Source organism: Protopterus annectens, chromosome 4.part1 (genome assembly GCF_019279795.1).
Source record: "Protopterus annectens isolate FY-2018-M chromosome 4.part1, PAN1.0, whole genome shotgun sequence".
NCBI classification, from domain to species: Eukaryota; Metazoa; Chordata; order Ceratodontiformes; family Protopteridae; genus Protopterus; species Protopterus annectens.
In genome coordinates, this window is record NC_056734.1 from 721,585,260 (window position 1) to 721,598,721 (window position 13,462).

At 37.7% G+C, this 13,462-nt stretch overlaps 1 protein-coding gene across 1 annotated transcript in view; it reads left to right on the forward strand.

Annotated features, from left to right (window-relative positions):
* The window catches only part of KCNAB1 (potassium voltage-gated channel subfamily A regulatory beta subunit 1), a 1,829,051-nt gene that overhangs the window by 1,720,712 nt on the left and 94,877 nt on the right, over positions 1–13,462 (forward strand). The window contains exon 11 of the mRNA XM_044070489.1: positions 4,854–4,948. Coding sequence (XP_043926424.1) covers positions 4,854–4,948 — 95 coding nt within the window. The remainder of the gene's footprint in view (positions 1–4,853; positions 4,949–13,462) is intronic.

Genomic DNA, 13,462 nt, shown 5'->3' on the forward strand with positions numbered 1-13,462 from the left:
CTAGGTGGATCAATGCCCTACCTTGTTAGCAAACTTTAAATAAAATAAAGAAATAAACAAACTATCTTTGTAAGTTAAGTACTGTGCAGACTCCTGGGATGTGTGACGACAGCATCAAGCAGGCCATGGTACTAAGAAGCAGACTCATTTTGAAACATGAGACCTAGTTAAAAACTTCTGACTCACCATAGTCCCCATCTCTCTCCTCTCATATCCTGTTTCCTTAGATGCCAGGAAAAGTTGGACAAAAGAGTCATTGTCGCTGTACTTAATGGTTTTGGGAAAATGGGAAGGGGTCAAAAAGAACATGAAATATTCTCATCTTGTATTACTTATTTCTTTCTTCAAGGGCTTTCAGTCATCTCCTGTACTTGTTTTGAATGACTGCACTTTCTTACACAGTTAATTTTCATACCCCATTACAATCAATGCGTTTCCAAAAAAAAACACATAAAATTGTTGAGGTTCTGCAGAATGCTCAACAGAAATTATAGTGATAATATAAGGTCTCTTCTTAGAAATATTTTAAGTAATTCTGAAATATAGGAAACTATTAAACTTGGTAAGTGGAGTAATACATGAAAATAATTTCCAGCTATATCAAAGGTCACAAGAGCAACAGTAAGGATTACATGCATAGATAATGTAGAGTAGTTTACAAGCATCATGTTTTTGTAGGTCGGAGGAAATCCGAATGCCTTAAGGGAACCCATGCAGATGTAGAGAGAGCATGCAAAACCCACACCATTTCTTCACCTTTCTGTAACATACTTCTCCAACAAACTGTTCACCCTAATCCAGTCCAACAATTTTGTAGCTTTAAGTTTTCATTTGCCCTCCTATTTTGTATGTGAGTCTAAAACAGTGATACCCCTACAGTAATTTATGAGTTAAACTATTTCTGTTAATGTTTTCCCACTTTCAGCCAAGTGAGTAGTGTTATATCCATGTCTATCTCCCACCACTCAGCACACATATAACACACTCACACACCCCCACCCCACCCCTACAAACACACACACACACACACACACACACACACACACACACACACACACACACGCACACACACACACACGGTCTATATTATATAAGCGAACGCACCAAATTGCGAACACTATATAATTGACCCACTAACACCGAAAAAACAAAATGTTGAACAAACAGATCAGTGATTTTTTTCCCAGGAAAAAACATTGCTGATCCATTAAAAAAAAAAAAACACAAAATAAAGTGGGAGGCTTCACCCCCCTCCCACCCCCCCACTTAGATATATACCAACTCCAAGATTGCACCACAGTGGAGGAAATGGCTAAGCCCTGAAAATGACCCAGTAATTTTTTTTTCCCTAGGAAAAAAATTGCTGTTCCGTGCTTTCGGGATTTTGCCATTTTGGGTAAGTAGGTTCGATTAAGCAGCGTTTGCAATTTAGTGTGTTCGCTGACTTAATAGGGACCCCACACAAACTTCATGCTTCACTTCTTTGTAATTATTTTGCTCCTAACTCTGATGGAGGAGCATTTCTCTGGCATATTATTATTTTTTTAAACACCTTTATTGAATTATAACTTGTGACATAAGCAAATTTACATTTATACAAAAGTAATCAAACTGTATTAACAAACAAATATTAACAAACATTATACTTCACATATATTGCTATGTATCATATAACCTAAGCAACATTGCATAAATTATTCAGTTCCTACCCCTTTTATTAAACAGAAACTTTTTTATTAAACCATCACTTACAACACAGGGAATCATAATACATTTATATAAATGAAAACAAACCACACTGACACAATCATAGCTGCAAGCATTTTACATCACAAACCATACTGACGCACACCAAGCTACAAACATTATACATGACTTATAATCTACCCAATCATTTTCAGTTAAATATTATACAGCTGATTTAAGTCCTGTCTTCTTTTAAACCTCATTCCTCCCCTGCATGTATTATTTCCACAATTCCCATTTTTCCTGCTTAATTTCCTCCTACCCTTTTCTAAAGATTTCAGTTCCAGTTGTTTTATATCTGTGACTCTATTCACTACTTCTAATATAGTTGGTTTAGATTTTGATTTACATTTTCTAGTAATTGCTTTTTTTGACAGCCACCATAATTAGACACAGCAAGGCCTTACCATGTTTAGGCAATTCCGATTCTGCATCATAGCTCCGAAAAATACTCTCCCTCATCACACCGATCTGCCCACCCATCATCTCCAACAGTGCATCCAGCAGGGAATCCTTAAAGTCTGCCAACCCACTGCACTCCCAGAAAATATCTTCCCAAGTACCTCTTTCTTTCCCATCACACCTCCAATATTTGCTACCTATCTGAGGAAAAATTCTCTGGAGTCTACTTGGGGTATAAAAATATCTATGTAAATAGTTCCAAGCAAAAATCCCAAATCTTCTACATTTTATGTATGTAGCTAATATTTACATGGAATAGAACTGATACACAATTTATGGTTGTCATATTTTATCACAGATGTCTGAAATGCACATATATGTAGCTATAACTCTTAACTACGAATTAAATCCATGCAGTCTCAACCAGGTTGTTGTGTCTTTCGGCTTATTGGAGTTGGTTAGGGATCGCCACAGCGGAACTCCAGTCCACTAATGTTTGGTAGTGGATTTTTATGTGCCGAGTTGCCAGCCCTGATGCACAACCTTCAATGAAGGCACGCCCATTCACGCATGCCTCCACACAGAAGACGCTCTAGCTGAGAATCGAATGGGACAACGTCTTGCTGTGAGGCGACAACGCTGCCACAGCACCACTACCGCGGGTCATGCAGTCTCAACCAGGTAAACTCAGCAAATTAAAGAAAAGACCAAGTCAGTCAGTTAGCACAGCAAAAACATTTAATCCACAGAGACACAATCCACAAGTAATGGTTAAGCGCTTTCGTCTGAAATAGCAGACATCTTCAGAACCAATTTTAATTCACTGACAATCAAAATGTTCTCACATGCAACGCCTTTTATATCGGGAAAACTATTAATTCATTAAAACAAAGAATTTATCAGCGTACAATATAAAGAAAAAGGATAGTAAAAGCGCGTTAGTAAGACATTCTGTGTATTGCCTTGGTTTTAAAAAATGTGTTTTTTTTTTTATTTTAGAACTGTCAACGGAGGATGTTACTGGGGATTGGGAAAACAAATTGCTGCATAAAGAAATGAAATGGCAGTTTAGATTTAATGCTACCAATCCGCCAGGATTAAATGAGAACATTTAGATTGTTAGTGAATTAAAAAGGAGGGCACAACAAGTTTAATATATAGCTTTTTAATGTAATATACATTATTAATTGTTTTTTATGTCTTTTAACAATATTTTGTCTTTCGGCTTTTCCCGGTTAGGGGTCGCCACAGCGGAACTCCGGTCCGCTAATGATTGGCAGTTGATTTTTACGTACCGGCTTGCCAGGCCTGAAGCACAACCTTCAACGAAGGTACGCCCATTCACGCATGTCTCCATGCAGAAGACGCTCTAGCTGAGAATCAAACTGGACAGCGTCTTACTGTGAGGTGACAACACTACTGCAGCACCACCACAGTGGGTATAAAACAAACAAACAATATTTCAATTGTTTCTTTTAAATGTGTTTACAATCAGTGTTATGGAGCAAATTTATTGGCTTACAGGAGGGGTGTGCAAGCATTGCTTTTGTTTTTAATGGCTAATTTGAATGAGTAACTTGGTTCTGAAGATGTCTGCTATTTCAGACAAAAACGCTTAACCGTTACTTGTTGATTGCGTCTCTGTGGATTAAATGTTTTTGCCGTGCTGCTAACTGACTAGCTATAACTCTTGGTGGGAGTGGAAGCTGTTGATGTAACTTACTTTAAATACCCTACACAGTTTTTGCCACACTTTTATGTGGCTGTGAATGACAGACAAATAAAGAGAGAGAGAGAGAAATGTTGATAGCCAGCAAAGAGGCTGCTGCCATCTGCATCTCCATTCTGTACGTATAAAATTAACTTATTAATGCATCCAACAATGTGTTTGTTCATTAATGTAAACTTTCATGGTTTTCGTCTTTCCATTTTGCAAGTTGACATAATGGTAATTTGCTGTTTTAAAGTAGATCCACATATATATATACATATATATATATATATATATATATATATATATGGATTCGTATCACTTCACTGAAAGAGCATTTCACTGACACCCATTTCACTGAGACCAAATCACCTAAAGTTAATTTCACTGAAAGTTCATTTCACCTAAAACTCATTTCACTGACAAGTAGTACTCTAAGGCAAGTCAAAGGTATATGTCCTTTTCCCCACTGTAGTGCAACCCTTCTGTTAGTATATATAATAAGGGGGTGTGGGGGGCACAGCCCCCCCTATTGGGGGGTATGGGGGGGCCTAGCCCCACACTTAATTTGGTTTTCTGTTGTCTGGTTTTGGTTTACATTATCTGGTAAAACCCAACTAGGTTTGGGGCTATGCCCCCCACATCCCCCAGTGTGGGGGGCTGTGCCCCCCACACACCCCCTTACTATTTATACTAACACCAGGATCACACTACAGTGGGGAAAGGGACATATACCTTTGACTTGTAGGCAATGATGGAGAGAAAAATCCTCTGTGATGACAGAAAGATAACGTTAAAAGAAAATTCTATATATATATGTTTTATATATTATACTAATAAAAGGGCCATTCTCAATTATTTAGTGTTCTGGTGAGTGCTGTCATGAAAGCGTACAAAACTCCAATGACAGAACTCAGAGCTAGAAGGTTATGCAGGGAGAAAGGTACCTGTCTCAACCATTATTACATCTGATATTGTTTCATTGTTTCTGCAGGTGTTGGCGCTATGACTTGGTCTCCTCTTGCCTGTGGCGTCATTTCAGGAAAGTATGAAAATGGAGTACCTGAGAATTCAAGAGCATCACTAAAGGTACACTGCAAGATTATGTGCTTAATGTGTTTTTTTCTGTGTTAGGGTTTATTTTCTGTTATTATAACTTATAAATGGTAAATGCTTCCTAGTTGTAAGTTTAGAGAAAGGCAGTACATATGCCTCACAATTTAATTATGCACCTAAGAAAATGACATCAATGCTATACCTTGGATAAACTCCTAGGATGAGTACAAATTATGATGAACCATAGATAAGTGTAATAAATATGCAACTCTCAGAAGTTTACAAATATAGGATGCGTACAAATCATCATGAGCCATAGATGATGAAATAAATATACCATCCTTAGAGGATAATGCAGCAAGGAGAAAGCTACTTTTTTCAAGAAGCAACAGAATTCACACTCCTATAAAACATTAAAAACATGTCTGGGTTAACCAAACCATCTTAGATCAGGATATTCTCAAACAGTAAAATCAAATTCTACCTGGAGAGAACCATATGGTTTGACCCTTGCAGATGCCAGAAACATTGCTAACTGTCTTGTTTCCCTGTTGCAGTGAAATACTAATCTTACAGCTCAGTCTACCCTCCATCCAAATAATTTGCTGTCCACAAAAATTGCCTGTGTTGTCACTGAGATTCATACGGTCAGCCTGGGGCAGATACACACACTATCCTATATTTCTCAAAACCTGTAATGTTGCCCTATCTATACCACATATGTTCATGTTATGAATGCCTCTCTGGCTTCTTCTTGTTTTCCTTCCATCTGCAAATATTCATTCACCACCTGTACATTATTGTTATCCAGCCTCCACCTAGTTTCAATATTTCTAATATTTCATAAACTCCTAAAAATGTTGTAGATTCACAAATAATAGAATAGCTAGCTTAGATTTTGTGTTTCACAAGTCCCAGCATAGATCCTAAAAAGGGAACAGCACTACTTTTATCTAACCAATGACATTTATAAAAAATAGGATAAGAGAACTCTGATCAAATTTGTCAGTCTGAGCAAACCAGTCAGCTCAGTAAATCATCTCCACCTAACTGACAAACTTAGATAACACAGATTTGGCTCCTTGAATTTAAATTGGATTACTAGCTACTTCAAATTATGCACATGGTAAGTTGAAGAGAATATTGCTTTCCTCAGCTATCCTACACCCTAAATCATATCCTAAGTAACCATCCTTGGGCCATGCTTTTTTTCCATATATCTAAATGCTGGTCTCATGCAAATCCACAAGTATACAAAGGGTGAAGTCCCACGCAAAAGTGTTTAAAAAGGAGTAAAACTGAGTTTTGAATTTTTGCAAGTGAATAAATATAGTCTACTTGTAAACGTATGAGTTAAACAATACAATTAACAGTTAAATTTAAAGAGATGATATAGAATTGTGCAAGTAAACAGAAAATAATCCCTTTCAGTAAATAATAAGCTGAGGCAAATCTACAGAGAGCTCACAAGTCACAGGCTTCCAGGTAGTATCCTTTCTCAGTTGCTCCTTTTTTCATCTACCTATTTTAAATTTTTTTTTCCTACTTAAACAGTGTATCACATTTACATACTAATGATTCTATGTACTGTAAGCTATCTCTTTTAAATCTCCATTTATGCTTCAAGGAGTGAAAGCTCACGGTTGTGTGCTTTGCACGTCTGATGGGGAGATGCTATTAAACAGGCACTGTAACTAGAAGTAAAATATATTTCCTGCTACAAATGGTAATATTGATGGCCACAACAGCAAATGTAAAAAAAACAACTATTTTGCATGGGATCAAGCAGCCAGCAACTTCCAAATCTCCTGCTAATTATTTTATATACATATATATATATATATATATATATATATATATATATATATATATATATAGATAGATATAGATAGATATAGATATATATATATATATATATATATATACACCAACTCTGAGAAAGAACCACAGTGGGGAAAAGGACCTATTCCCCAATTCCCCAAGCCCTGTTTTTTAACAATCTCAGTTAATGCATTCCTCATTCACTTTTTTGGATCAATGCTATGGTCATCAATATTACTGGCTTGATCTTTAGCCATTCAGCATCTGGCCACTTGTTAACTGGATGGGTATCTCTTGATGAAACCATGTCTTCACAGTATTGTGTACAGTTCTGGAAGGCATACACAAGAATAGTCATCAGGCTTTTGGAAGGAATCCAGAGGAAAGACATTACAAAGAACCATGGGATAGAAAGGAAAATACATTTCCAGAATGTAGAGGAGATAGATTTCTTTTGACCTACTGCCAGAAGAGACAGGGGGATCATGACACTGGTGTACAAGATCAGGTCAGGGAGATTCAAAGGAGTCATCCTGAACAGGAAGAAAAAAGGTGGCACAGGCAGCAGACAGGTCTAAGTTACTCCTTGGGTCAACCTCTTCACATGCAGGACTGTCAGCACATGATGAGATTAGGTGACAGGGAATTCATGGAGACACAGAAGAGAGAAATGGGAATGTGGAAAAAGCATAAAGAAAGGATGCAGAATGTTAAGTGAACTTAAATGGAAGACTTTCTGTCTTCTTACTCCATCAAGTAATGGAACTATAATTTAAGATAGACGGACTCTTGGTCAGTTTTAATAGCAGAGTGTATAATGTCTTTAGGAGACATCAAATAATCCATCTCTTTTACAGTAATATCAAGAACATACTTTTATCTTGCTGGGGCTTTGACAATTTGATCCTAGTAATGCATAAGATCTATAGTAAATGTCCATGTCTGTGCAGGAAACACTTCAGTCATTCAAAGAATAAAGTAATCTGGTAATATTGTATGAAGTTTGACTTATAAGTCATACAGTATATTGAATGATAATTTTAGTCTCAGTTGCTGATAATGGACAGGGAGTAGTAGCATGTTATAAAAGTATAATCTATATCACTGATTATTGTAAAGGTGAGTAATAATTCTGTTTTGAAGCAATTCTGTATTTTTAATGTTAAAGTTACTTTTCAAATATATGGAGATACTAACACCAGATTTTATGTGTTTGCAACAAGGACAGAAGGAAAATCCTAAAATTTTATAGTATACTTTTAGGATATTTGAGTCATGCTTCACTAATAGCATAGATGAGTATGTCTTCCAAATGAAGGAAACTTCAAGGTTACCCACTTTAAGGTCCTAATTTTAAGCAGCCTTACATTTTCCTCTGAGGTGTTGTAATAAACTTGTTTCCAAGTGGGAAGTATAAAGACTAATAGTTGTCTCATAACAAACTATTACTTTGGGACTAACAAATAGCAAAACCAAGCAGGGAGATTAGTCAAGTAAAACGTGCACGTTCAACAGGTCTTGGAGCACTTTGTACAAGTAGTAGAAGCGATGAAGATGAAGGCTTTTCTGCTTCAAATTATAGTTTTTAGGTCACAGTTTCATTATAAAATGAAGACATATATGTGTGTACGTGTGAATATCTGTGTGTATGTGTGCGTGTGTGTGTGTGTGTGTGTGTGTGTGTGTGTGTGTGTGTGTGTGTGTGTGTGTGTGTGTGTGTGTGTGTGTGTGTGTGTGTGTTTGTGTGCATACAGAGATATGGTCTTCCCTTTTGCTTTGTAATATTGACAAAAGAAACAAAAAATGAGGTTAGCCCCTTTCACAGTTTGTAAGTGTGATGCAACTGCAACTAGGATTCATAGGATCATAAAATCATAGGAGATTACAAGGCTAATGGCTCTGGGGCCCTTACAAACCTAGCCAAGAGTTCATCCCCCAAAAAATGTATTTGTTGGATTGAAATTTCATCCAAACTGTCTCCTGCAAAATAAGAAAAAGACGAGTGTTTTAGCTAGTGAAGCTGCACCCCAGGCCACCATTGTTGAGGACTTCACCCCCTTAGATAAATATAACAATGCCAAGAATTCAATAACAGTTGGGGAAAGGAACAGTTTTGATTATTACCATATTTTGAAGAAAGCTGAATTGGAATAATTGAAACACTCCTCTAAACTGTTCCTCAGGTAGCTGGTGTTAACTGATGCAGAATAAGTATGCCAAGTACTGCTCCTAACAAATGTTTTCACCCAGCATCAGAAACAGCTACGTCCCTTGGTGACACACAAGCAAGGGCCATAAATTAAGATTTGTGGAGGATATTCTCCTGTGGAAATAAGTTACTTAAAAATTTGATTGAACTTCTACTTGATTTAAACGCAGTTGATATAGATTCATTTAAGACTACACTGGCTACATATGATATGAATGCGTGTTTGTACATATGCACATATACATGTGTGTCTGTACATATGCACATGAATCTAAGTAGCAAGTTGTTATTTCTAAGAAAAGGGCTAACACATTAAATCTGGAACATATGATTCATTTCATTTTTGAAAAAAAAAAACTCCTTACCTAGCCATTTAATTTAAAAAAATAATTTAATTTGGTATTTAAAAATAGCTGTATGGTTTAAAATGTTTTTCAAATGGTCACAAATTCTTAAACATATAGCTCACTTAGTATGTTTGCTTCAATGAAAGTATTTGTTTTATTTTACACATAAAACATCATTTCACTAAGTATGTTATCGGTGAATTCAAATAACCTAATAAAAAATCATATATGCCTCTGCCCTATATTTGGCAAAAGTCTAGGTCATTATATTTAACTTTGTTGGATTTTCTTTTGTATGTATATTGCAGGACAGAGAGAGAGAAAGAAAGAGAAGTCAGTTTGCACAATGTAAGCCAATTTTAATGTGGATGGTTAATTATTTTCCCCTGTTCAAAAACTCAAGATATCATCACCTTCAGAATGAATGGCTGTTTTGTTAGTCTACATGAAATGCTCACATTCATTCAGCAAGGATACACAACTGTAGTGTTACACAGCTGTACAGTTTGCTGTAGTGTTAGCTGTAGTGTTACACTTCTTTAGTGTTAGCTGTAATGTTACACAGCTGTAGTGTCACACAGCTGTAGAGCTAGCTGTAGTGTTACACAGCTGTAGAGTTAGCTGTAGTGTTACACTGCTTTAGTGTTAGCTGTAGTGTTACACAGCTGTAGTGATAGCTGTAGAGTTACACAGCTGCACTGTTAGCTGTAGTGTTACACAGCTGTAGTTTTAGCTGTAGCATTACACAGCTGTAGTGTTAGCTGTAGTGTTACACAGCTGTTGTGTTAGCTGTAGTGTTACACAGTTGTTGTGTTAGCTGTAGTGTTACACAGCTGTAGTGTCAGCTGTAGTGTTTCACAGCTGTAGTGTTAGCTGTAGTGCTACACAGCTGTAGAGGTAGCTGTAGTGTTACACAGCTGTAGTGTTAGCTGTAGCATTACACAGCTGTACAGCTAGTTGCAGTATTACACAGCAGTAATGTTAGCTGTAGTGTTATAGAGCTGCAGAGTTAACTGTAGGGTTACACTGCTGTAGTGTTAGCTGTAGTGTTACACAGCTGTAGTGTTAGCTGTAGTGTTACACAGCTATAGTGTTAGCTGTAGCATTACACAGCTGTAGAGCTAGCTGTAGTGCTACACAGCTGTAGAGCTAGCTGTAGTGTTACACAGCTGTAGTGTTAGCTGTAGAGTTACACAGCTGTAGTGTTAGCTGCAGTATTACACAGATGTAGTGTTAGCTGTAATGCTACACAGCTGTAGAGCTAGCTGTAGTGTTACACAGCTGTAGCATTAGCTGTAGTGTTACACAGCTGTAGTGATAGCTGTAGTGTTACACAGCTGTAGAGTTAGCTGTGGTGTTACACTGCTGTAGTGTTAGCTGTAGAGTTACACAGCTGTAGTGTTAGCTGTAGCATTACACAGCTGTTATGTTAGCTGGAGTTACACAGCTTTAGTGTTAGCTGTAACTTTACACAGCTGTTGTGTTAGCTGTAGTGTTACACAGCTGTTGTGTTAGCTGTAGTGTTACACAGCTGTAGTGTTAGCTGTAGTGTTACACAGCTGTAGAGCTAGCTGTAATGCTACACAGCTATAAAGTTAGCTGTAGTGTTATCCATACAGTTACACAGCTGTGGTGCTAGCTGTAGCATTACACAGCTGTAGATCTAGTTGTAGTGTTACACAGCTGTAGTGTTAGCCATAGAGTTACACAGCTGTAATGTTAGCTGTAGAGTTACACAGCTGTAGTATTAACTGTAGTTTACATTACTGTAGTGTTAGTTGTTGTGTTACATAGCTGTAGTGTTAGCTGTAGCATTATACAGCTGTTGTGTTAGCTGTAGAGTTACACAGCTGTAGTGTTAACTGTAGCGTTACATAGCTATTGTGTTAGCTGTAGTGTTGGACAGCTGTAGTGTTAGCTGTAGTGTTACACAGCTGTAGAGCCAGCTGTAATGCTACACAGCTATAGTGTTAGCTGTAGAGTTACACAGCTGTGGTGTTAGCTGTAGCGTTACACAGCTGTAGATCTAGTTGTAGTGTTACACAGCTGTAGTGTTAGCTGTAAAGTTACACGGCTGTAGTGTTAGCTGTAGAATTACACAGCTGTAGTGTTGGCTGTAGTTTACACTACTGTAGTGTTAGCTGTAGTGTTACACAGCTGTAGTATTAGCTGTAGCATTATACAGCTCTAGTGTTAGCTGTAGCATTATACAGCTGTAGTGTTAGCTGTAGCATTACACAGCTGTAGTGCTTGCTGTAGAGTTACACAGCTTTAGTGTTAGCTTTAGTGTTAGCTGAAGTTTACACTGCTGTAGTGTTAGCTGTAGCGTTACACAGCTGTTGTGTTAGCTGTAGTGTTACACAGCTGTAGTGTTAGCTGTAGTGTTACACAGCTGTAGAGCTAGCTGTAATGCTACACAGCTATAATGTTAGCTGTAGTGTTAGCCATAGAGTTACACAGCTGTGGTGCTAGCTGTAGCATTACACAGCTCTAGATCTAGTTGTAGTGTTACTCAGCTGTAGTGTTAACCATAGAGTTACACAGCTGTAATGTTAGCTGTAGAATTACACAGCTGTAGTATTAACTGTAGTTTACATTACTGTAGTGTTAGCTGTAGTGTTACATAGCTGTAGTGTTAGCTGTAGCATTATACAGCTGTTGTGTTAGCTGTAGAGTTACACAGCTGTAGTGTTAACTGTAGCATTACATAGCTATTGTGTTAGTTGTAGTGTTGGACAGCTGTAGTGTTACACAGCTGTAGAGCCAGCTGTAATGCTACACAGCTATAGTGTTAGCTGTAGAGTTACATAGCTGTGGTGTTAGCTGTAGCGTTACACAGCTGTAGATCTAGTTGTAGTGTTACACAGCTGTAGTGTTAGCTGTAAAGTTACACGGCTGTAGTGTTAGCTGTAGAATTACACAGCTGTAGTGTTGGCTGTAGTTTACACTACTGTAGTGTTAGCTGTAGTGTTACACAGCTGTAGTATTAGCTGTAGCATTATACAGCTCTAGTGTTAGCTGTAGCATTATACAGCTGTATTGTTAGCTGTAGCATTACACAGCTATAGTGTTAGCTGTAGAGTTACACAGCTTTAGTGTTAGCTTTAGTGTTAGCTGTAGTTTACACTGCTGTAGTGTTAGCTGTAGCATTACACAGCTGTAGTGATAGCTGTAGCGTTACGCAGCTGTAGAGCTAGCTGTAGTGTTACAGTACTGTAGTGTTAGCTGTAGTGTTACACAGCTGTAGTGTTAGCTGTAGCATTATACAGCTGTAGTGTTAGCTGTAGCATTACACAGCTGTAGTGTTAGCTGTAGCATTACACAGCTGTAAAGGTAGCTGTAATGTTACACAGCTATAGTGTTAGCTGTAGTGTTACAGAGCTGTAGTGTTAGCTGTAGAGTTAGACAGCTGTGATGTTAGCTGTAGTGTTACACAGCTGTAGAGCTAGTTGTAGTATTACACAGCTGTAGTGTAAGCTGTAGAGTTACACAGCTGTAGTATTAGCTGTAGAGTTACACAGCTGTAGTTTATACTGCTGTAGTGTTACACAGCTGTAGTGTTAGCTGTAACATTGCACAGCTGTAGTGTTACCTGTAGCATTACACTGTCAAGGAATATAATGATATCTACTGCATCAAGCACAATACACACAAGAGAATAACCGGCATACATAAAACATATGTAGCCCTTCTGCAGGTAGGCAGTATCCTTCCGTGTTTATGATTACACTGCTGTCTGTATGATATGTTTTACTTCTTAATCATCTATTTTGCTGTAGTCTACCATACTGCTGCAGTTTATCTCAAGTGCAAGTCACCACCTGGCACTAAAAATGCTTGTTTCTGTTGTTTCCTGCTGGAATAGGAGATGAAGGTGAAGTAATATCCTAGCCATGCCTTACTCTGTTGCAGTTCTCATTATATCATAGGTACATGGGTCAGCAAATCACACCAGGGTTCTGCTAAGAGAATAAGGACATGGGGTAAGCAAAGCAGGGATGGCATCTTATTGCCAGACAGGTAAGCTTCTAAACTCTAGAACCACCTTATAATTATCTAAAGCAACATGGTTTGAAAATACAGCACAAAAATGAAAAGCCACATTTATGACTGTTAAGTGGATGAGGGATTTACAGTGATGGAAACACAGGAAGTGCTGTGGGACTTAGC